General features: G+C 42.9%; 1 protein-coding gene across 1 annotated transcript in view; it reads right to left on the bottom strand.

The window, feature by feature from the left end:
- pcp4b (Purkinje cell protein 4b) overlaps positions 1-23,765 on the bottom strand; it is a 139,098-nt gene extending 115,333 nt beyond the window's left edge. The window contains exon 1 of the mRNA XM_072585692.1: positions 23,607-23,765. Coding sequence (XP_072441793.1) covers positions 23,607-23,615 — 9 coding nt within the window. The 5' untranslated portion in view covers positions 23,616-23,765. The remainder of the gene's footprint in view (positions 1-23,606) is intronic.
- Between the last annotated feature and the right edge of the window lie 2,150 nt (positions 23,766-25,915).

The following is a 25,915-nucleotide window of genomic DNA, read 5'->3' as shown; positions in this document are numbered from 1 at the left end:
ACAGGTTCAGAAGGAGATAGAGTGCATGCTCCAAGATGGCATAATCGAAATGAGTTACAGTGACTGGCGCTCATCCATAGTCATGGTGTCAAAGCCAGATGATAAACAACGGTTATGAGTGGATTATCATAAAGTCAGCATTGTTACAAAGACTGATGCATATCCAATTCCACGGGTGGAGGGCTGTGTTGAAAAAGTGGGACAGGCAAATTATATTTCTCAGTTGGACTTGCTCAAAGGCTACTGGCAAGTACCTCTGTCAGAAAGAGCAAAGACAATTTTGGCTTTCGTAACACCAAATGGACTACATCAGTTCAAAGTCAAGCCATTTGGTATGAAAAACACTCCAGCCATATTTCAGCAACTAACTAATAAGGTCATTGCTGGATTACCCAACTGTGTGGTGTATATTGATGACCTGGTGATTTTTAGTCACTCATAAAAGGAACATTTACAGCATTTATTAGACTTGTTCGACTGACTTTGGAAGGCAGGCTTGGTGATAAACCCAGCTAAAAGTGAATTTGCCAAAGCCCAAGTCACCTTCTGAGCCATATTATTGGACACGGACAAATGGCCCTATGGGATGTGAAAATGAAGGTAATTGGGGAATTTCCCACACCGTCGACAAAAAAGCAGTATTACGGTTCCTAGGATTGAGTGGATTTTACCAAATGTTTGTGCCAAACGTTAGCAGTGTGGCTGCTCCACTCACCGAATTGTTAACAAAGGGCAAGAAGTTTAACTGGACAGCGCATTATCAAAGGGCATGTGACAGCCTAAAAACTGTTACCCACTGCCCCAGTATTAGCCACACCAGATTACAGGAAGCCTTTCAAGGTGGCTATCAATGCCAGTGATGCGGGTGTCGGTGTGGTGCTCCTGCAGGAGGATGACAAGGGGCTAGAAAGACCCATCGGGTATTTTTCCAGGAAATTGAATGTTCATCAACAGAAATACTCAACTGCGAAGAAAGAGACTTTGAGCTTGGTGTTGGCATTACAACATTTCAGTGTTTATATTACCAACAATGCATCTGAGACAATCGTATACATTGATCATAATCCATTGACATTTCTGGAAAAAATTCAGGACAAAAATGCCAGACTTTTTAGATGGAGTTTGTTGTTGCAGCCATTTGGTTTGACAATTATGCATGTGGCAGGTTGCAAAAACATGATTGCTGATGCGTTATCGAGGCTCGAATGAGATAAATAGGCATTCGTTGGCGGGTGTGCCCCAGCCTGAATTTGCATGCGGTTGTGCATGTTTAGATGTTTATAGTTAGTATAGTGTATAAATGTGTTTAGACTACTAATGGGGTTTTTGAAGGGTTTTGAAAATGAATCCATCTTAGGAGGTTGATGGGTTTTTTTTAAGGGGGGAGGTGTCATAAAGCTCAATGATACTGTGTCCTTGGTTTTCTTCAGAGGGTTCATAAACCAGATCCCGGCTCCAAGGTGGTTGGTTTGGTACAGAGAAGAAAAAGGATTTTGAGAGGCCTTTTGTTTTTATGTGAACAGATGAGACTTCAGACCAGAATGGTCATGTTTTAGAAGTGACCTGTATAATGAAAGGGGAGTAATCTCTTCTAAAAGCTAAAGTTAAGTTTGAGGCAGTTCAGCAGTGGACTGTGTGAAGAAAGACTGTTAAACTCTCTCTCCTTCTGCCCTTCTAACTTCGACCTGTAAGCCACTGTTTCAGTTTTACTCTATGTTTAAGGGGTTTGTGTATTAGGACTGTTGTGTACAATTGGAACAGCATAATTAAGTCTAGTTTGGATAGATTGGGTTCTGTAGATATTCTTTGTTTTGTTTTTTGTATTTCATTCCATAATTTTGTGAATAAACTTTTGTCTGTTTTAAAACCTGGTAGTCAAGCTTGCTAACTTACTCTGGGTAATTTTCACTGTACACCAACTGAAGCACATTAAGTTTCAGTAATTTGTTACTGAAATCCCAGTGTTGAACTGAGGTGTACAAAGTTAAAAAGCACACAACACCAGGTTATAGTCCAGTAGGTTTATTTGGAAGCTCTAGCTTTTGGAGCGCTGCCCCTTCACCACCTGCTGAAGGAGCAGCACTTCGAAAGCTAGTGCTTCCAAATAAATCTGTTGGACAATAACCTGGTGTTGTGTGCTTTTCAACTTTGAAACAAAATGCAAAATTATGGTCTGGGCTGCCTGCTTGAGAATGTTCTGAGTGGTCTGGCCCAGTCTATAACACCTGTGAGTAGATAAAATGAGAGTAAATGCAATATAGCTAGGTATGTGATTATACAATGGGCAATAAATTTGAGGGAAGATCATTGCACAATGATTCTGAAGGGATCCTACTCATGTTACTTTGGCTCCTTTTGTTCTGTAGATTCTATGAAGGAATATCTTACACTACTAATCAGTGGCATATACCTCCAAGGTATTGAAGTATACCTTGAAGTTGTCATCTAGAAAAATATCACACGTGATAGCATGCAGATTCCACTATGAATAACGAGCAGTTATCGTGTACCACATGGAAACAACTGAAATTTGCTTTTCTCCACCAGGCCAGGTACCACAGCTACAAAGTTGATAAACATAGACAAACAGAAACAGACCTCAAAGAACTTAATGTTGTGCTTGGAGTTGGATCAATTCTCAGATTGCCCTCACAGCCCAGTGGACAGCAGTTGTGGATAAAATAAAGAACCCTTTCTTCTTTATAAGAATATAAAATTGGGAGAAAGAGGAAAGAATTTAGTCCCTTGGACTTCCTTCGCCAATCAATAATTGACTGATCAGAATGTGACCTTAACTCTGCCATCAAATTATTATGGTTCCCATATTGATCAAGATTCTGTCTCACTCAACCCTGAATATATTCAATGAACCAGCCTCCATAACTCCTTCATCCCAGGAACCAGCCTCATCAACCTTCCCTGAACTGTTTCCAATGCAAGGACTGGTTAGAGTGTCAATTTCTGATGTACTTGTCTTCTTTGCCAATGAGCCCAATTAAAGACAAAGTATCAAAAGGCCAAGAACAGTCATATCCACCTTATTTAAAACAACTATTTCTCCAGGTACAGAGTCATTAATTCTTACTGCACTCCATCTCACTCTAACACAATACAATATGAAGGAGGGCCTGTGATTATGGACCTTGTTGCCATTATTTGATTTGTTCTGTGTCTTTCTCATTCCCTTTCCTAACCAGGGTTGTGAAGGTGTTGCTCCTTCACTGCTGCCCCTTGTTGAGCTGATCCAATTCAGAAAATCAGAGGATTTAACTTGAGCCTTCTCTGCACTGTATGATTCAGACTCTTCGATCTATAAAGCATTTTGAAGGCCCATTCCTGTGATACAAAACCAGGAGTGGTACCAGTGTTAGTATTTGAGAGTTCCACCACTATTTTCAAATTTACCCTTCAAGTAGCAAACTGATTCTTTACATGGTATGGCAGATTTCCCTTTGTTAGGCTACATACCATCAAGAATAAAGGTTGTAAGTAATGAGCTAAATTTTCCTGCCCACTGTCCCCAGTCCCCCCAAATCCACCCACACTTCTACCTCAGAGAAGGTTTTGGAGGCACAGGTGTTAAGTGATGCCAGGAAAGAAATGGTAACCCTGTTGGCATGGATTCCCAATATTGTCCTGCCTCCAGCACGGAAGTGGGCATTCAGATAACAAAAGTACTTAATATTCCCAGACAATGCTGGAGACACTCAGCAGGTCTGGCAGCATCTATGGAGAGAGAAAAACAGAGTTAATGTTTTGAGTCCAGCACTCTGTTCTGAAGACAACATGCTGAATTCCAGTTCTGAGGAAATTATGCCAGACTCAAAACATTAACTTTGTTTCTCTCTTCACAGATGCTGCCTGACCTATTGCGTTTCTCCAGCATTATCTGCATTTGTTTAAGATTTCCAATGTCTGTGGTGTTTTGCATTTACTTCATATTTTAAACCAGGGCATTGGAACTATCTGAATGCCTCAATGCTACACAATGTGCCGCAAAAGGAACTAGCCATTCGGAAATGTGCAGTAATATGTGGCTGGATGCATTAGCAGCACCATGGGTTGCAAAACTCACAGAAGGCCAGGAGTAACAACAGGACTGCTGCTCTATCTTGAGGTCTCCTCCCTGCACTCTATCATCTTTCTCATCACTGGACAGGAAGATCTTTGAGGGTGCCTCTATTTTAGATCTTTCTCTTCTCCAGCAACATTCACTTGTCCAGGTGAGTCAGTTCAGACTTTGGGGCTTGACCTCCCACTTCACTGGTTCACTATTTTATAAAACCTTTCACAAGCTTTGGACATCGCTACCAGAGCCACATCCCTAATTGCCCCGAGAAGACAGTGTTGGTTTGCCATTTGAATTGTTGAAGTCCTCCTTGCCTTAACTGGACAGCAAGCATGGAGTTTATCTTATTACAAGAATTAAGAGCAAAATAATGTAAAAAAAATGAAAAAAAGCAGAAGATGCTGGAAATACTCAGCAGGTCAGGCAGCATCTGTGGATAGAGAAACAGAGTTAACATTTCAAGACAGCGATGTCTCTTCTTGAGAAGCCATGATGTGGAGGTGCCGGTGATGGGCCAGGGTGGACAAAGTTAGAAGTCACATGACTTCAGGTTATAGTCCAATCGGTTTGTTTGAAATCACAAGCTCTCAGAGCACTGATCCTTTGTCAGATGAGATTCATCCAATGAAGGAGCAGTGCTCTGAAAGCTTGTGATTTTAAATAAAACTCTTGGACTATGACCTGGTGTTGTGTGGACTTCTGACTTCTTCTTGAGAAGGTGGTCTCATATAAAATTTTTCACAGGATCTGGGCATCGCGAACAGGGCCACATCCCTAATTGCCCTTGAAAAGGCAATAGTGGGTTCCCATTTTGTGCTCTGAGGAACATGCAGACGCCATACATAGGCTTAGGTGTCCTCAAACATATAGGTCTCAATAGCCATGGAAAGTTTCAGCACAATTTTAATTGGTTTTTCCTTTTATTAAAGAGGAAAGGAATGCAATTTGCCAGGACCATTTGAAAGTGAAGTCAGAAGGGAAAACATTTACTTAATTAAAATTGTTCCCTTGACAGCTTGGCCTACTTGGTAAGTAACCGCACTAAGCCACAACGTTGTGTTTCCTTTTCAAGAGTATGAGCAGATGACACTTCAGTGTAATACTGAGACCGTGCTAAATTGGCAGAATTACTGTCCTTCAAGTATTCTGACAGACCATGTGCCTTGATGCTTCAGGCAAATAAAAGAATGTTCCGTCCTTCAACTCTGGCTAAAATTTCTCAAAAATCACAATCAAAATCTGACTGCATCATTATTTATTCTCTAGCTGTTTGGGCTTTGTTACACGAGCCAAAATGGCTTTTACATAGCTGCAATACAATGGAAACTGAACTTCAAAACAGATCACCATTATGAGCTTTAAGATACTTCAAAATGCTGTGATATGATACTCATGTCCATGTATGCCTTCAAATCTCCATAAATGTGATTCGATGATTCTATTCCATGCTTCTATGAGGCTATCATTAAGAGATTGAACAAAAGAAAACATGGCAGCTCTAATATTTTCTATTACCATTGATTCCTTTATAGCAAAGATAAGTGGGAAAACGGAGGACTGGGAAGCTTTTAAAGACCAACAGAGGATTACTAAGAAGGAAATACACAGAAAAAAAATGAGCTACGAAGGTAAACTGGTCAAAAAGGAGGATAGTAATAGCTTTTTTAGGGATGTGAAAGGCAAAAAAAATGGTTAGGACTAAACTTGGGCCCTTGAAGACAGAAACAGGGGAATATATTACGGGGAACAAAGAAATGGCAGAAGAATTGAATTGGTACTTCAGATCTGTGTTCACAGGGGAAGACACAAGCAATCTCCCTGAGGTAACAGTGGTTGAAGGACCTGAACTGAAGGAAATTTATATTTGCCAGGAATTGGTGTTGGAGAGACTGTTAGGTCTGAAGGTTGATAAGTCCCCGGGGCCTGATGGAGGATACTGAAGGAGGTGGCTTGAGAAATCGTGGATGCGTTGGTGATTATTTTCCAGAGTTTGGTTCTCCACCAAACCTCCAATCATCAAGGTTCACAAGGAAACTTTAGAGAACTTTGGCCACTTCCAATACCTCAGGAGTGTTCTGTTGGCCAAAGCAGTTATTTATAAAAAGATCCACCACAACCCACAATGTGCTAGTGCAGCCTTTGGCTGTCTGAGGAAAAGGGTGTTCAAGGACAACAACATCAGATCTGACATCAAGCTCATTGCTTACAGAGCTGTGGTGGCTCCTGCTCTGAGATATCTGCAGCAGACATGTCGAGGCACTAGGGGAAGTACCACTAATGCTGCCTGCACAAGATCCTGTGAAGCCATTGGGGAGAAAGATGCACCAACACCAGCACCTTCAACCAGGCCAACATCCCCAGCATTGAGACACTGACTGCCTTTCATTGGCTACAATGGGCTGAGTCCCAGTTGGACAGAGGAAGTGCTTCAGGGATACTTTCAAGGCCTCACTGGTGAAGTGCAGCATTCCCACAGACAACTGTGAATCACTGGCCCAAGACTGTCCAAAGTGAAGGAAGAGCATCCAGGAAGGTGTCAAGCACTTTAACATTTGCTGTCAGGAAAAAATGGCGGCCAGGCGAAAACAGCTTAAGGAGCACGCTGCCAGACCAATGCCCCACCCACCCTTTCTCACGGCGACCTTTTATCCCAAGTGTAACACAGCCTGCAGTATCCACATCAGTCTGTATAGCTACCTACAGATTCAACCTGAGAGTGGAAGAGAGTCATTCTCATCTGTAAGGGACCACCAATGATGATTATGCTGAATTCCTGCTGAGTATCCTGTGAATGATATCAACATCAACTGTCTACTGCTGCTACTGTGCTTTAGAGAGTAAATCTTGAAGGTCTTCGATGGATTGCTAATTAAGTGAGTTGCTTTTTCCTGGATGATACTGAGCTTACTGAGTATTGTTGGAACTGCACTCATCCAGGCAAGTGGACACTATTCCATTACACATCTGATGAGCACGTTATTGATGTAGACAGGCTCTGGGGAGGTGAGTTTACCTGCTCTTGTAGTCACATTATTTATATGGCTAATCCAATTTCATTTCTGGACAATGGAAACCCTCAGAACATTGATAGCAATGCTAATGCCGAGGAGAGATGGTTAGGCTCTTTCTTTCCAGAGATGGTCGTTGTCTGCTGTTTGTATGTTTTCCAATTAGTGCAGCACAGTGGCTCAGTGATTAGCACTGCTGCCTCACAATGGCCGGGGCCCATGTTCAATTCCACCCTTGGGCGACTGTGTGTACTTTCCCTGTGTGTACTCTCCCTGTGTCCATATGGGTTTCCTCCGGGTGCTCCGGTTTCTTCTCACAGCCCAAACATGTGCAGGTTAGGTGGATTGGCCATGCTAAATTGTCTGTAATGTTCAGGGATGTGCAGGCTAGGTGGATTAGCCATGGGAAATTTGGGGCTACAGGGATAGGATGGGGGTGTGACTCTGGGTGGGATGATCTTTGGAAGGTCATTGTGGACTTGAAGGGCTGAATTGCCTGCTTCCATGTTGTAAGGATTCTATGATCAGCACAAGCCTGGATATTATCCAGGTCCTGCTACAAATGTACACACGCTGCTTCAATATCTGAGGAGCCATAAATGGTGACGAACGTTTTGCAATCATCAACAAACATTCCAACTTTAAACCTTATGGTGTTAGGAACATCATTAATGAAGCAGTTGGGGATGGTTGGGCCAGGGAGATGGAAGAATTGAATGCAACATAAAACTTGGTTTACTGGTCACATTGAGGTTGTGTGAATCTTATCACCTTAAATTGCAGCATCTGTTTGAAAGAAAGAACTTGCATTTTGTGCAGATGTTCCACAGGATGCTCCAAAGTGCCTCCAGGCCAATGAAGTGTATTTGTAGCCTGATGCTTAGCAGGCACACACAGCAGTCAATTTATCCAGAGTACCATGCTGTTGTTGGCCAGGGAAATAAACGATGAGGCAAATTGTTTTGGTCATGTTAGTTGATTATTCCACAGGCAGAAGAAGTGATATTATATTTTCAGCTGGTCATTCAGTTTGGATTTATTGAGATTTGTGCAGAATGCAGGGAAATTGCAGTCTGTTCAGAACCCAAAATACAGACTTTGTCGAATTACTGTTATGACATATCAACTGAATCACAGAATTTGTTCTTAAGTGCTGCAGCTGACTGCAGACAGTCTGCAACATGGAGTTTGGAAGTGAGCATTAAACTAGTTGCTTTCTGTCTTATAGATGTTAATCTCTTTTTACAATTAGTCATATTATAATTAATTCAACAATGAGTAAGAACTACTTACAGAGTGCATGAACCTTTGAGGTTTCGTATTGTCTACAGTTATACCAGATTCTGTTGGAGCCTCATAGGTTGTAAAGCGATCCTAACAGACTGTGATGGACAGAGATATATATTCGGAACAAATTTCTAATAACTGTGCATTCATAACAAACATGGCTGGAATTTACAAGGTGATTGAATGAAGGTCACTTCACTTAGAACAATGCAGGCTTTCAATCAACGTTGTTTTTTTTATTCACTCACAGGATATGGATGATATTGACCAGGCCAGCATTTTTGCCCATCCCCAGTTGCCCAGTTGAGTGCCAACCCCATTGCTGTAAGTCTAGAATCACATGTAGGCCAGACCAGGTAAGGATGGCAGTTTCTTTAAAGGACCTTATTAAACCAGGTGGGTTTTCCAACAATTGTTTCATGGTCATCATTAGATTTTTAATTCCAGATTTTTACTGAATTCAAATTCCACCATCTGCCTTGGTGAAATTTGAGCCCAGGTCCCCAAAAGACTACCTGGGTCTCCAGATCATTAAGTACAAACTGCAGATGCTGTCAATCAGAAACAAAGTTTCTCGAAAAGTTCAGTAGGTCTGACAGCATCTGTGAAGAGAAATCATAGTTAACATTTTGGGTCCAGCGACCCTCAGAAATTATGGTAGCTCAGAAAGTGTCAGTTTATATGCAGAAGATAGTGTGGAGGGATGGGGTAAACAGTAACAATAGGTGGAGATGGAGCCCAAAGAGAGAGAAGAACACTTGGACAGACAAAGGAGTCAATAGAAATCTGGCTGGGAGTGTAAATAGCTGTTAGCCACTAGTGGCTAATAATAGATAGTGTGTAATGGCAGATGATGTGATAAGGCCCAGTCTGTGTGCAGTTGGGACTAGGACATAGGAGAGCTCAGGCCTTAAAATTATTGAACTCGATATTGAATCGGGAGGTCCCTAAGCGGAGAATGAGATATTGTTCTTATAGATTGTACTGAGCATCACTGGAGCACTGCAGCAAGCCTGAGACAGAGATGTTGGCCAGAGAACAGGGTGGGGTGTTGTAGTGGCAGGCAACTGGAGGCTCAGGGTCATTTTTGCAGAACGTGGATGTTCTGCGAAGTGATTCAGTTTCAGAAGAGTTTCAAAAAATAAGGGCTAGTTTATAGAAACATCGCAAAACAGAGTCACCAAATACCAGACTAATGCCAATTACAAGTTCGCTGATGACCCCACCATAATTGGTTGAATCTCAGATGGCGATGAAACAGACTACAGTCGGGAGGTGGAAAACCTGGAAAAATGGCGCACTGAGGAAACCTAGCTCTTAATGCCAGCAAAACCAAGGAACTCATTATTGACTTTTGGTGGGATGTTACTCATGCCCCTCCTACACATTAACAATGCAGAGGTGGAATGAGTGGAGAGTGTCAAGCTCCTAGAAGTGGTCATCCATAACAAGCTTTCTTGGACTCTTCATGTGGATGCACAGGATACAAAGACCCAACATCTCTTCTTCCTCAGGCAGCTAAGGAAATTTAAGATGATGGCGAATACCCTTGCCAACTTTTATAGGTGCGCTATCGAGAGCATTTTGTCTGGATGTGTCACTACCTGGTATGGCAACTGTACCATTCAAGATCGGAGACGGTTACAGAGAGTGGTGAACTCGGCCCAGACAATCACAAAGGCCAACCTCCCATCTATAGAATCCATCTATCAGGCTTGCTGTCAAGGAAAGGCCTCCAGCATTCTCAAAGATCCATCCCACCCTGGCAATGTTCTTCTACAACCTCTACCATCAGGGAGAAGGTACTGAAGCCTGAACACACGCACCAGCCGGTTTTGAAACAGTTTCTACCCTACTGTTGTTAGAATACTGAATGGACTCACAAATTCTTAGCATTCACCTGTACCTGTGTTTTTGTTTTGCCACTGTGTACTTATTATTTACTTATCTATGCTATTTAACTCTGTGATCTGCCTGTATTGCCCGCAAGACAAAGCTTTTCACTGTGCCTCGGTACATGTGGCAATAAATTCCATTCAATTCAATTCAATTCAACCTATAATAGTTCTAGATTAGAGTGGTGCTGGAAATGCACAGCAGGTCAGGCAACATCCGAGAAGCAGGAAATTCGACGTTTCAGGCAAGAGCCCTTCATAATAGACTAAACACGTTAGTTGCAGGAAGGAAGTTCCCAATGGTGGGAGGGTCCAGATCCAGGGATTATAGTTTAAGAACAAAGGGTAAATTTATTTTAGGACAAGGGGTAAACTTTTTAGGACTGAGTTGAGGAGAAATTTCTTAACGACTGGTGAGCCTGTGGAACTCACTGACACAGAAAATGGTTGAAGCGAAACCATGTGTTTTCAAGAAAGAGATAGATATCGCTCTTGTGATTAAAGGGACCAAGGGATTCCTCACAAGTGTATAGAATGAGCTGCCAGAAGAGGTGGTGGAGGCTGGTATAATTGCAACATTTAAAAGGCTTCTGGATGGGACATGAATAGAAAAGGTTTAGAGGGATAGGGGCCAAATACGGGCAAATGGGACAAGATTAATTTAGGATATCTAGTTGGCAAGATCGAGTTGGACTGAAAGATCTGTTTCCATGCTGTACATCTCTATGACTCTCTGACTGTATGATATGTGAAATTAGGAAATTGAGCCCGATGATGTGGACCTCAATGGATTTTAGAAGGATGAGGAATGATCTGTTTGAAACTTACAGAATACTAAGTGGCCTGGATAGATTAGATGTGGAGAAGATGTTTCCTCTGGTCAAAGAGACTCGCACCCCAGGACATGGCCTCAGAGTGAAGAGAGAACCACTTAGAATGGAGATGAGAAGAAATCTCTTCCGCCTGGGGTGGTGAATCGATAAAACTCATTGCCGTGGTGGGCTGTGGAGACCAAGACATTGTGTGTGTTCAAGACAGAGATAAATTGATTCCTAAAGGAATCAGTGTTACGAGGAGAAGACAGGAGAATGGGGTTGAAAAACAATCAGCCATTATCAAAGTGGTGGCGTCGACTCAATGGGCCAAATGGCTTAATTCTGCTCCTATGTTATCTGGTCTTATGAGCAGCCTTGATCATAATAAATGTCAGAACAGGTTTGAGGAGTCGAATGCCCTACTGCTGCTTCTATCTTCTATGTTTACGTTTCTATGTAAATGTTAACATTTGCCATCTGTCTATCACTATGGAATGGCCGATGTCTCAGGCTGAAGAGAACATTTTCAAACTTAGGGTTTTACTTGACCTTGAACTGAACTCTAAGGAAGAGAAAGTGAGGACGGCAGATGCTGGAGAGTCAGAGCTGAAGAATGTGGCACTGGAAAAGCACAGCCAGTCAGGCAGCATCCAAGGAGCAGGAGAATTGATGATTCGGACATAAGCTCTTCATCGGGAATGTACCTCACGTCCCCACCATCACAGAGACCATCATGTCCACATCAATCAGATCATGTGCCCCCACTACTTCCTTCTTATTCCACTATTCCATGTTCTCCTGGCGGGCCTTTCATCTTCAACCCTCCAAGAAACTGAGCTCCATCAAAAGGATTGTACTCATAATAAAACTTGTGTCAACACCCACACATTTAACACCCCCCACCATGTGCTCACTGACACCAAATGACGCCTCACCCATCAATATCTCAACGTTGACATTCTCATCTTCCTATAAACCCATCTCTCCTCCTCCTCACACCTGTAACCACCTCCAGTGTCTCTCCCTCTCCTTCTTCAGCTTTGTGTTCATTTTTGTCTTAAATACATTCCTGTGAAGCAGACGGATTGTATTATTACATTACAAGTGATTTATAAGTAGAAGTGGTCGTTTTTGAGCCTTTATTCACTTTACTGTTATAGTTCTATTACTACGTGATTCCTACAGTGTTAGCTTTCTCCCACACAAATGCCTCAGCGTGCAGAGTTGACACTAATGTATCTCTGGCAGATTCATAGATCATTGGTCATTTGTGTAAAAATAAGACAGGCAACATTATTTCCTTTTTCATTCCATTAACTCCAATTTAACAAATAAGCACTTTAGGAGGTAAAACGGAAAGCTGATGAACCACTCACAAAGTTGGACTCATTAGGGTGCTTTAAATCAACCGTGACTTGCCCTTCACTCTCCAATTTAATACCAATGCCCAGTAAATCAAGAAAGCAATTTTTTTTCCCCTTTGAAAAATTTGGCCTGAATGAGCCTGCCAGTTAAATAAAAGAGTCTGGATTCTGTGTAACTGCACATGATGTGAAGCTTCTCTATCGTTTCCTTTAATTACCCTCACACCCCCGCTCACGTCCTCCCTCCATCCCGAGGGTGTCGTTCAGATCCATATCTTGTTTGACTTCACTGTCTGCATGTGGGGAGATCAGCTTGCTCAGCGTAAACCTATCACCAAGCCTTGTACTCTTCAATTTGTTTCTCTAAGGCTGAAAGTTGTTAACGTTTATCTTCTCTAATCTTTCGAAATTCAGGACGTGCTTCCCTCTAGCCCTCTGCCTCACTCTCGTTCCTCCTTTCAGTTACAACTTTAAAGGGTCTCCTTTGACCAACTGTCCTACCGTCCCTCATGTGGTTCAGTATCAAAGTTGATAATAAATTATGTGAAGTGCCTTAGGGCCTTATTCTGTAAAGAAACTATGTCTATACATTAAAGCTGGTATTGCTTTATTCATCTTCCAGGAACAGACGTCAGTGTCCAATGCTGTGGGCAGGGTTTAGATCAAGTTTCCGTCTGCATGGGAAACACAGCACTCCTAATTTGATTCAACATGTTCGACATTTATATAGCAACATTCACTTCATAGAAACGTGCCAATAAGGTGCTTCACAAAAGCAGTATCAGGCAAAGTGACAAAGGCCACCTGAAGATAGTTGACAAAGGGGTGGTGGCACAGTGGTTAGCACACAGTGCCAGAGACCCAGGTTCGAATCCTGCCTCAGGCAACCGTCTGTGTGGAGTTTGCGCATTCGCCCTGCCCTGCAAGGGTTTCCTCCGGGTGCTCCAGTTTACTCCCACAATCCAAAGATGTACAGTTTCGGTGAATTGACCATGCTAAATTGCCCATAGTGTTCAGGGATGTGTAGGTTAGGTGCATTGTCAGGGGTAAATGTAGAGTAATAGGGTAAGAGAATGAGTCTGGGTGGGTTACTCTTCTGAGGGTCACTGTGAACTTTTTGGGCCAAGTGGCCTGTTTCCACACTGTAGGGATTCCACGAACAATTCTAGGTAAATTTTGAGGAGCGTATAAAACAGGGGAGAGCGATAGAGGGGTGAGAGAGGCCTGCAGTGGAACTCCCAGAATTTAAGACCTTGGCCGTTAAAACCTTGGCCACTAATGAAAGAGCCAACACCAGGTTATGGGATGGTGTGAGTCTATATGAATAGGAAGCTCCACAAATTACCCTGACATGTTCATTTGCATAGCTACAATGGCAACATCATGTCTCCAGATTGCAGCTGCACCAGTGCTGAGTCATCATTGAAGTGAAGCCACCAAATGAGAGGGAAAAGAAAGATCCTTCTCTGGGTTTAGTGTAACATCCTTCTGCTTGTCTGCACACACTATCTCTGCTCCTGTACCCACCACCCACCAAGGCTCAGGTTCAGCCACTCTTACTGTAGCCTGCAATATCTTCCTGCACTCGCTCTCCCCCTAGCCACTAACCCTGAATGATGCCTCCTCATCCCTTTGGTACATCTCATCATCTTTCACCCCACGTGCCACAGCACTAACAGCTCGGCCACCCATCCTAACCTCACTTATTGTCCTTCTTTGTTCTTTTTGTTACAAGAGAAGACAACAGTGCAGAAAAGACCTGAAATCTGTGCCCTCATCCCCAATGAGGAGAGACACCACTTCTGTGGTGGTGCTTAACCATCCATGTCCCACCAAGCAAACTTCACTCATTCTTTCCACAACACTCCCAATCATTCAACACCACATCAAACCATTGACTGTGACACCTTCACTCTCCCTTTCTCTCTTCTGCCTTGCATGTTCCATTAGTCTCCCCATGAACTCGATGGAAAAATGCCCAGCTGTCCCAGATGCTGAGGGGGACAAGAGAAGCCCTGAGGTGTTCATATTTAGGCGTGAGATTGATATAGCACACTGCCACTTGACAAGATGTGTGCCCCTCCTAGATGGAAGACTTCTCAGCATCAAGATAAGTTGCCTGAGCTCATTAGCACAGTAACGCAAGGCAGGAATGTTCCACAGAATCCCTGTGTGGAAACAAGCCATTTGGCCCAACAGGTCCACACCAACTCTCCAAAGAATGTCCCACCCAGACACACCACATCACTCCTTATAACCCTGTATTTCCCATGGCTAATCCACTTGACCTACACATCCCTGGACACAATGGACACAATGGATTCCTGAAGAAGGGCTCATGCCTGAAACGTCGATTCTCCTGCTCCTTGGATGCTGCCTGACCTGCTGCGCTTTTCCAGCAACACATTTTCAGCTCTGATCTCCAGCATCTGCAGTTCTCACTTTCTCCTACAATGGGTAATCTAGCATGGCCAATTCAACTAACCTGCACATTATGGAAGGAACCCCTTACAGACATGGGAAGAATGTGAAAACTCCATGTAGACAGTCATCAATGGCTGGAAATGAACCCAGGTCCCTGGCATTGTGAGGAAACAGTGCTAGCCACTGAGCCACCATGCCACATGTTGCAAGCATGCAGGCAGGTGCTAAGTGAGAGAGAAAGTGCGATTCCTGGAGATGCAGCCTTGGTCCAATCTACGCCCTGGCTGCCTGTCCTTCTTCCAATGTCCCCTTGCTGCAGCCTTTGAAAACTAATTGTTGGTGAGCCCTGTAATGTTGGTTTATGCTTCCAAAATGCATTGCCAGCAAATAGGACAAGTGTCAATGATGATGAGCAAATGTGGGATGCCAGTGTCCATGGAGGAGGAGAGTTGTGTGTTGACCATACCTGGGACTGCAGTTTGGGAGTAGGTTCATGGAGAGGATTTAGAGCAAACTTTGAGCTGAATCCACCAAGTACACACCCTGGTTTCCTTTTTGAGTTTCCCTGACGACTAGTTGATTGATGAGTTTTGTAAGAGGGGCTGAATATAAATGTGGCATGTTGTGGCATTAAATACAACAAGCATTAATCGGTGTCGATAGGCATCTGACTGCTGCCTCTCGAGGATCTCACCATGCTACTTGAGAAATGGTAAAGATGGAGTTGGTCCTCACCACACTGTGTGTCAGGGAACACCTGCCAAAACACACATCACTCAGACTCCTGTAAGATTGCGTCCTTCATTTAGGGGTGACATCCATCATTACAAAATAGCACAGTGGCTCAATGGTTATCCCTGCTGATTCACAAAGCCAAGGACTCAGGTTTGATTCCACCCTCAGGCAGCTGTCTGTAGAGTTTGCATATTCTCCATGTGTCTATGTGGATTTCCTCCAGGTGCTCTGGCTTCCCCCCACAATGTGCAGGTTAGGCACATTGGCCATGCTAAATTGCCCATAGTACCCAGAGGTGTGCAGGCTAGGTTGGTTAGCTTTTGGAAATGCAGGGTTACAGATTAGGGGGTTGGGTGTAGTGGGATGCCTTTCGGAGGCTTGATGTAGACTTGATGGGCCAAATGGGCTGCTTCCACGCTGTAAGGATTCTACAATTTCTGTGATGCCTGTCATGACTTCAAGGTGCTGCCATCCTGGGAAAAATAAGAGCAAAATGCCACAAAAAGATGCACAGCAAGATGCCACAAAAAATAAATAAATAACGGATAATTTGTTGTAGAGATGTTGGGTTGAGGGATGAGCATGAGCTCCCTTACTCATTGTCCAAATCATGATCACTGCTATCTGCCTGGGAGGATAGATAATCTCATCATTGGAAATGTAGATCCTCCAGAAGTGCAGAATGCCCTCAATACCTCACTATACTGTCAGCCCACATTCTCTGTCTAAGTCTGTAGTGTAGAACTGGAACGCTGAAGCTGAAGCAAAGCTATTAAACCAGTATTTCTCTTAAATGAACTGAATCAATTATCTGCTGAATGGCCTCATGGGAAGTGTCAATTGCTGTGTTGTCTTCCACTGAGAACTTATGAGGGTGGGATAGAGAGAACTTCTCCAGGTCTCATTCTGACATGTGTGCAGAAGGTCCACCCATGATCCCTTCCAGCGGATGATCAAAGGACCGGATTTGTGGGCGGCACAGTGGTTAGTGCTGTTGCCTCACAGTGCCAGAGACCCGGGTTCAATTCCCGCCTCAGGCGACTGACTGTGTGGAGTTTGCACGTTCTCCCCGTGTCTGCATGGGTTTCCTCCGGGTGCTCCGGTTTCCTCCCACAGTCCAAAGATGTGCAGGTCAGGTGAATTGGCCATGCTAAACTGCCCAAAGTGTTAGGTATAGGGGTATGGGTGGGTTGCGCTTCGGCGGGTCCGTGTGGACTTGTTGGGCCGAAGGGCCTGTTTCCACACTGTAATGTAATCTAATCATGAATTGGTGAAGGAACATTTCACTCCAGATTTCCTGGATGCCAGCAATTCCAGCATCTACTTCCATGGCTGAATCTGCTACCTCACCTCATACCTGCAGTGAGTTCACCTTCCACCAGGAAATATCCAGACTCTGGTGCTTTCCATAGCCAAACGCACAGTATCACTGATGGTGTGGTGAGACCAGGTTGGACTAATGTTCTATGGGGAGCCACAGGAATGTCACTAAATATTTTAAGAGAATTATTTTAAACACCTCGACTCATGTGATATATACGACTGCCTTAAACAACTACTTATGCATCAAAACATTACTTGGGGGGGTCAGACAAGCACTAGGCTGGGGGTGGTGGAATTATAAATATTACTGGGCTTGGGAGGACTGGAATAAAATTACTGGCGGTTATAAAAACACTGGGCTTGGGGATGTTGCTATAAAATTATTGATGGTTATAAAAATTCTGGGCTGGGGATGTTGTTATAAAATTATTGGGGGTTATAAAAACACTGGGCTGGGACACGTTGTTCTAAAATTATTGGGGGTTATAAAAATGCTATGCTGGGGCAGTTGTTATAAAATTATTGGGGGTTATAAAAAGGCTGGGCTGGGGACATTGTTATAAAATTATTGGAGGTTATAAAAACACTGGGCTGGGGGACGTTGTTATAAAATTATTGGGGGTTATAAAAACGCTGGGCTGGGACACGTTGTTATAAAATTATTGGGGGTTATAAAAACGCTGGGCTGGGGAACATTGTTATAAAATTATTGGGGGTTATAAAAACGCTGGGCTGGGGACGTTGTTATAAAATTATTGGGGGTTATAAAAACACTGGGCTGGGGACGTTGTTATAAAATTATTGGGGGTTATAAAAAGGCTGGGCTTGGAGACGTTGTTATAAAATTATTAGGGGTTATAAAAAGGCTGGGCTGGGGACATTGTTATAAAATTATTGGAGGTTATAAAAACACTGGGCTGGGGGACGTTGTTATAAAATTATTGGGGGTTATAAAAACGCTGGGCTGGGACACGTTGTTATAAAATTATTGGGGGTTATAAAAAGGCTGGGCTTGGAGACGTTGTTATAAAATTATTAGGGGTTATAAAAAGGCTGGGCTGGGGACATTGTTATAAAATTATTGGAGGTTATAAAAACACTGGGCTGGGGGACGTTGTTATAAAATTATTGGGGGTTATAAAAACGCTGGGCTGGGACACGTTGTTATAAAATTATTGGGGGTTATAAAAACGCTGGGCTGGGGAACATTGTTATAAAATTATTGGGGGTTATAAAAACAATTGTGAATCGGCTGGGAAGAAAGTCACTGCAGCACCTGGGTCCTCGACCAGGCCAATATCCCCAGCATTGAGGCACTGACCATTATTAATTGGCTGTGATGGGCTGGGCATGTCATCCACATGACCAAGAGACTCCCCATGCAGGTGCTCTACTCCCAGCTTTAAAACAGCAGGCACAGCCCAGGTGGACAGAGGAAGTGCTTCAGGGATCCCCTCAGGGCCTCACTGGTGAAACACTGCATTCCCACAGACACCTGGGAACCACTGACCCAACATCATCCAAAATGGAGGAGGAGCATCCAGAAAGGCATTGAGGTCCTCGAGACTTGCCGTCAGGAAAAAATGGAAGCCAGGTGAGCACAGTGAAAGGGCCGCGCTGCCACACACCAATGCCCCCACCCATTTCCGTGATCACATCCCAAGTGTAACAGAGCCTGTGGGAGCCGCATCAATCTGTACAGCCAGCTGCAGACTAACCCTGAGAATGGAAGAGTGCCTACCTCATCTGCAAGGGACTGCCGATGAACGAATAAATGAATAAATCAAACCCTGACGCAGAAGCTAGAATGGCATGAGCTATCAGAGCTGAACAGCAACCAACCATACTGAGTAAGATCAGCGTGAATAACATAGCAGTATATTTCACGAATTATTTAGTGGTCTTTTATCAAAGTGTCTCATACATTTTCTGTACATTTTATGCAGTGACTGGCCCTTATTTTCTTTTGAGTGATAAACTCGTAATAAAAGGAGTGCCCATCATCTTATCCCTTCAGGTTTGTAATCAAAAATAGTATCGCAATATCATTACATAATATTCCATTTCTTCCAGTTTTCACTACTGTGTATTCCTGTCCAACATGGGTAACCTCTCTCTATCAACATCAATGCCCACCCACATGGTCTAACCTTTCCGATACCAGGAATTGCAATGAGCTTGTTGGGTGACGCCCATTCTCCAGTATCAAGTGCTAACTTTTCACATCTGCATCCAGACAATGGGGCTTGAAGAAACAACAGTCATTGTGATGGGTAGAGGGACACCATTCATTCATAACCTCTACAGTGGGAGCAGAGATGGGATTCGGAGGATATCAGCTCCAGAATCCAGACTAGTGCAGGTGCTGCTGTGCCAACACATTACACTCTTTGGGAAAAACAAAGCGCTTGGCCCGAACCACGGCAGAAGTCCCATCACCACCAAAGCAAACGTGGATTGCTCCTGGGTATGGACTCCTCACTGCTGCCTATTCTGTCTCTGAGGGCAACCCCAATGTGCCAACATTGTCTCAAGTATCAGAAATTCTAGTGGGTTTAGTAATCCCATGTGTAGGGGAAAAAAAGCCTTGTACTGCTCTCATAGCCCACGTCACCTTGTGGTGGCAGGGTGGCATTGCAGTCTATGAGACCACCATGGTGACGTGGTGGCTCATTGGTTAGCAATATTGCCTCACCAGCACCAGAGACTTGGGTTTGATTCCACCCTCAGGTGACTGTGCAAACTTCACACAGACATTCTGCCCAAGTCTGCATGGGTTTCCTCTGGGGACTCAAGTTTCTTCCCACAGTCCAAAGATGTGCAGGCTAGGTGGATTGGCCACAGGAAACGTAGAATTGCAGAGATAGGGTAGGGGGTGAGCTGCTCTTCAGAGGGTCAGTGTGGACTTGATGGACCATGCTTCCACACTGTAGGAATTCTATGAGTATCGGAAGCCACTTCAACTGTAGGAGGCATCACAGCTCATGCCTTTCATGCATGTGTACTTTCTAGTCAAGCTGATCATATTAGAAGCAAGAGAGGGCAATGCAGATGGATTTGCACCTGAGATCAGTGAGGATGACTCAATCCAGCACATCTTGCAGCCTGTCAGTTGGATGCGTGGGGAGGGCAATAGGCCCTCTGATTATCTCGGTCACTGAAAGAACTCCCAAGATTAAAATGCTTGACTAATTTATCCTTTAAAGCGTCAAGTTTGAGGTCAGCCTCAGGGCCCATAAATCCACTTTTGTTATTAATGTCATCCCTCTGAAACCATCATTTGATTTTCGGCTCCCTCAGCTCCCTCCCCTGAATCCATTGTTTTTGCCTTCTAGCTTCCTTCCCTTTCTGTTATTTCCCTCTCAACAATAATTAAGCAATGATTTCTCTGATGTCCTGCGGTGTCCACAACAACTGAAATATTTACAGGTTATAAATCTTTAATTTCTATGACCATCTGTTGGACTGGCTCTGAATGGTTGCTGTATCGCTCACTGCTTTGTGTGTGCACTGGTTTGCTGTAACTCTAAAGGTCACTGCAGCACCCTTATATCCTTTCCTCTCCCTTTCTCTTCTCTCCTATCCTCGTTTCCTTCTCCACTCCTTCTGTCTCACCCCTCTCCTCTGTCACGTCATTTATTTTTCCTCTCTCCCCTCTTCTTGCGCTCCACTCCCTTCACCTTTGCTTTGTCCCTTCTCCTCTCTTCCTTGTATTCAAAGTTGCTGACTCATGCTCATCCTCATTCAAGAAGATAAACTTTTTGTATTAAATCTGGGCAGAGTGAGCTGTCCGAGGATTTCATTGTGGAAGTTTGGACCTTCCACTCATTTGTTTGTCACTGGTTAATTTACTGAAGCATGACAAACCCGTGATTAATTTTGATTTTTGTTTCTCTTTCTGACATCCATTGGAGAAACTAGAAATGAACAAAAAATTTCTGAGAGACTTATTTTCCGGGATTTGCATGGCTCTTCCCCAGAATTTAACTGGAAGAAACCAGGCAAATTCTTGCCTTCATCTTCAACCCTATACGTAGTTGTAGATGTATAAGCAAATGAAAGGAGAATAAATCATAGTGCAAGCAACATCTACACATAAGAACAGCTTTATCCCCTCTGTTATCAGACTTATGAATGGACCTCTCATATAATAAAGTTGATCTTTCTCTGCATCTTCTCTCTAGCTGTAATACTAGAATCTGTGTTCTGTTCTATTACTGTGATGTACTTATTTAAGATATGATTTATTTGGTTAGCATGCAAAACAACATATTTCACTGTATCTTAGTACATGTGACAATAATAAATCAGATTAACTCTGGTTTGTTATGTATCTCTGATTTCCATTATTCCCACAATTAATGACCATGCCTTTGGCTACCTAGGCTCTAATCTCTAGAAATACCACTCTCCACCTCTCTCTCAGTGGCCTTTTGAAATCTACCTTTTTGCCTGAGCCTTTGCTCACCTGTCTAGATATCTCCTCATGTGTTTAGTCTTGTCTGGTAATGCACCAATGAAATGCTTTGCTATCTATTCTACTGTATAAGAAGAGCTGCATAACTGCAAGTTGTTATGATCAATTTGCCCCATCCACACTGCGTCTCCCCTCATCTGCACCAAACAATCATATAATGCCCTCCCCCATCAGAAACACTACAACCTCCATTGCCCCAGTCACCCAATTTCGATCTCAGATAGGCAGAACAAAAAGTTCAGGATAATTTGAGAACCTTCGTGTCAATAATGAGGAAAGGTATGCTTTAAGCGTGAGTTTTTGTGAACGTGAATTGCCCTTTCTCTAGCTTACATCATGACTTGACAGCAGCTGACACAAGGTGAGATTACCATGAACATCTTGTGAACATTGCCGTTCACACAGATTGACTTGAATCAGATGGATGGTGTAAAAAAAGGAAAGCTTCTGACAATGTAGGCTGTAACAATCTATTATTCATTACAGATAACCCAGTAAAACATTAGCTCTATTGTCCCATCTTAAACATAACCTGTCATTAGATGGAGTGAACAATCTACACATCAGCTAGAGAAAGTGGTATTCAAGCAATGTAAGTTCAAAATTAAAGTTACTTCTTTCTTTCAGAAAAAGAGTCAAATAGCAAAATGTCTTTCTTTCACCAGCAGCACGAGTTCTTACGCTCACTTCAGCAGACTTCTTCAAACATAAATGAAACAGGAGAGGGGGATTTAATTGTAAGAATATTAATGCTTAAATTGTAAAGCCTTAAATTTCTGGAAAACTTCCAACATCTGATAGTTCACTGGATCTTTCATAAAGAACTTTACATGCAATTCAACAGCACTTTCCCAACCCAAAACCACTTCCATCTCGCAGGACAGGTGCAGCAGATACCTAGGAAAGCCATCCGCTGCAAGTTTGCCTCCAAACCATTCACAACCTTGATTTAGAAATATATAGCCATCCCTATAATGTCACTGGGTCAAAATCCTGTGGGTGTTAGATGGGCATGGACTGCAGTGGTTCAAGAAGGCAGCTCACCATCACCTTCTCAAGGGCAATGAGGGGATGGGCAATTAGTTCACTCCAGCCAATGACGGCCTACTTCCCATGAATGAATAAAAATAAATCGCTATGCATTGTACACACATGCAACTCTCGTTTTTTTCAGTCACGTACTGCTATTTTTGATTATTTTTACGATTTTAAAGCCTGTGTTTTTCTGCCCGTACTTTTGCCCTCATGCTGCTTTGAATTTATGTTGTTTACTGTATCCGTGTTTGTTTTCACTCTTCTTTTGAACTGTTAATTTGTATTTATCTACGTTCACTGCTTTCATTTTGCTTCATTGTATCACCTCTATCAGAGATTTTCTTTGCACTTGCAGCCTTCAGCACTCTCCCTGTTTCTCTCTTTCATCTGTGCTACAGTTGGCTTTGCTTTGTCTTTATTGCACTCTTTTGTACATTCTGACTTTCATTCGCTCTCTGTTTCCTTTCTCCTTCTGCCCATCCTGCTGTCATTATTCGCTTCATAACACTGAGGCTCTCTGCATCTGTCAAATGCCTCTTGTATCTCAGTTCTGTTTAACACTGGACCCAAGCACCCACACGGTTATAAATTAGTTTCTTTTTAATTCGTCGCATTTTATACTTCTGTCAGTGTACACTTAAATCTCCCATTTGGAGAAAATGCAACATAGCTGAAGAAAGCTACATATGAGTGCACACAATTATTAATATGAGGTGTCTTACTAAAGTGAAATTCACAATAAAAATTAACATAGCATATTGAACTCATCGGAAAAAAATGAACACTTTTAAAAATTAAAGCTAACCGCAAAGTGCTGGAAACACACAACAGGTCTGTGACCATCTGACAAGAGACTAAATCAGATTATTTTATCTCAGACTATTGAGGTTGACATCTGAAACAGTATCCTTTTTAAATTTTTCTTTAAGTTGTAAATGACTGACATATAGAATCCTTGGCATTCCTTTAAAGAGAACTTAAATGATTGCAGTTTTATTGCATTCAGTGCAGAATAAATCAAAATAAAACACCAGCGAGTTTAAACATAATTACATAAACTGAACTTGGGACCTGGAGGAAAAGGTTTTGTCAACTAATCTGGACTGAAGGCAGAATAATTGAGCATACTTTACATGCACAATAGAATGCAGGTCATTTTACTTATAAGCCTCACCTCGCTCATGGTTAGACTGCAAATGTCTCTCTGTGGGGTTTCTGTTTGCCGCTTTCTCCCTCCAAGGTAGTTCAGGTTCACACTCTGCTAGTGTCGGGAGCTCAGCAACCAGCCCTCTGTGATGCCAAGCTCTGAAAGCAGATCCTTTTAAACTCAGGCAGAACCTAATGTCATCACACCTTCGGGGGAGCCAATGGAAATCGCCGTTCTAAACTTCAGCATCCCGAGTCTGACACACTCTCATGCCACCCAGTGTTTCAAATATTAATAGAACACTTCAAGGTACGAGCTTAAGCTTCTCGCTCTCCCACAGTAATTGTGAAAAAGAAAGCATGCCCCATCGATAATGTTTTGAAAGACCTTTTTCTTTCCCTGAAGGCTATGCTCTGACCTCTTCAGCACAGTAAACAGAAATGCTATTCAGGATGAGGAGAGCTTTGATCCTTAAACACTGTCAGCCTGAGCAATGCCCTCACTGTTTCTACATATACAAACCATATTTGTTATCAAACAGGGAAGGGAGCAGTTTGAGGTGGTTTAGTAGCTTAATTGCTCCACCCAATGCATTCCTGGTGGTGACAGACCAGGAAGATTCATCCAGTATTTTACAATTGACCATTGATACGGAGTACGATCACCTCCACAGGGTATCCAATCCAAAGTGGTACTTCTGCAATTATTCACCTTTTCATTTGATGTTAATCCTGTGAAGCAACTTAGCATGTAGAGCTAGGGCATAATACAAATGCAAATTGTTATTGTTGTACTGCCCTTTGGCCAAAGGAGTGTTCTATAAGGCCCAGATTTTCTACCCTCCATTGTTACCCAGTTACCTAGGCAGACAGTATCAGCCAAGGGTGAAGATCAGTGCCAATCCATGAGCAGTCCACCAACACTCATGTACACTTCCCCCAGATAGCAAATGAACCACTGGCTAGTGACTAGGGGCATCCTTGCAATGGTAATCTGGCAGAGTGCTTCAAGAAAGTGGGGAAAAAAACACTGTCACACAGGACAGGAAACACTGTTTAACAGGACCATTTCTCTATGAAGTAAAAATCACATCCTTTCTCGATGTCTTGAGATAAAAATGTGATAGGTTCCCTTCTCTTTCTCCTTCATTAATGTGACACTGTGTATATCCCGAAGCAAAGGCTGCTTTTTAAAATTCATTCAAAGGATGTGGGCATCGTTGACTTGGTCAGCATTTATTACCCATCCCTAATTGCCCAGAAAGCAGGTGAGAGTCTACCATGTTGCTGTGGTTGGGGGTCTGGAGTCACATGTCAGCCAGATCAGGTAAGGACAGCAATTTCCTTCCCTAAAGGATATTGGTGAACAGAATGTTCCTTCGGTGTCACTGGGTCAAATTCCAGTCACTCCCTCCCTATCACCACCATGGTAACAGGACCAACACCACATTTCCTTGGTTCTGAATGCACTTCGCCAGCTTCCCTTCAAGGGCATTGAGAGAGACGTGGTAAATGGTGATCTTGGCAGTGACATCCCCATATCAGAACTGAACAGAAAGATTTTTACAAAAACCATTATCACTCTCACAGTATCTTTTCCCTTCCTGTGACTGTCTCCCAGGCTTACACCCCCTGTGCAAAACTGATGTAGACTGGGCGATGTGTGATTAGTAATACAGTGTACTATAGAGTTGAACAGGATCAATTCATCAGGCAGAATCACAAAAGTCTTACAGTGTAGATGGAGGTCATTCAATCCATCAAGCCCATACCAGCTCTTCAAATGAACATCATTGCCTAATGCTTATGTCCTGCTTTATCCCCATTTACTTGCACACTATTTCCATCTAAACAACCATCCAGCTCCTTCTTGAACATACTCCTATTGAACCTGCCTCCACCACATGTCCAGACAGTGCGTTCCATACAGTAATCACTCACTGGGTGAAAATGTTTTTTCTCCTTTCATTCATGCTACTTTTGTAAAGCATTTTAAATCTATGCTATATTGTTCTTGTTCCTATTAAAAGTGGGAACAGTTTCTCCCTTTCTACTCTATTTGGCCTAATAGAAAGGTTCTATTAGCTCTTTTCTTTGTCCTCTTTCTGAGGAATAAAGTCTTAACTTCTTCAATCTATCTTCATAATTGAAGTTTCTCATTTCTGGAGACATTCTTGTATACCGCGTCTGTCCAATGCATTGACAACTTCCCTATAGAATAGTGCCCTGAACTGTATGATATCTAACAAGCGAATTATACAAGTTCAACATCAGCTCCTTGCTCTTGTACTCTATGTCCAATTAATAAAGTTGAGGACACTATATGCTTTATTTGCT

The sequence above is a fragment of the Chiloscyllium punctatum genome, chromosome 15 (assembly GCF_047496795.1).
Source record: "Chiloscyllium punctatum isolate Juve2018m chromosome 15, sChiPun1.3, whole genome shotgun sequence".
Classification (NCBI taxonomy): Eukaryota; Metazoa; Chordata; class Chondrichthyes; order Orectolobiformes; family Hemiscylliidae; genus Chiloscyllium; species Chiloscyllium punctatum.
This window is presented reverse-complemented; position numbering and strand designations above follow the sequence as displayed.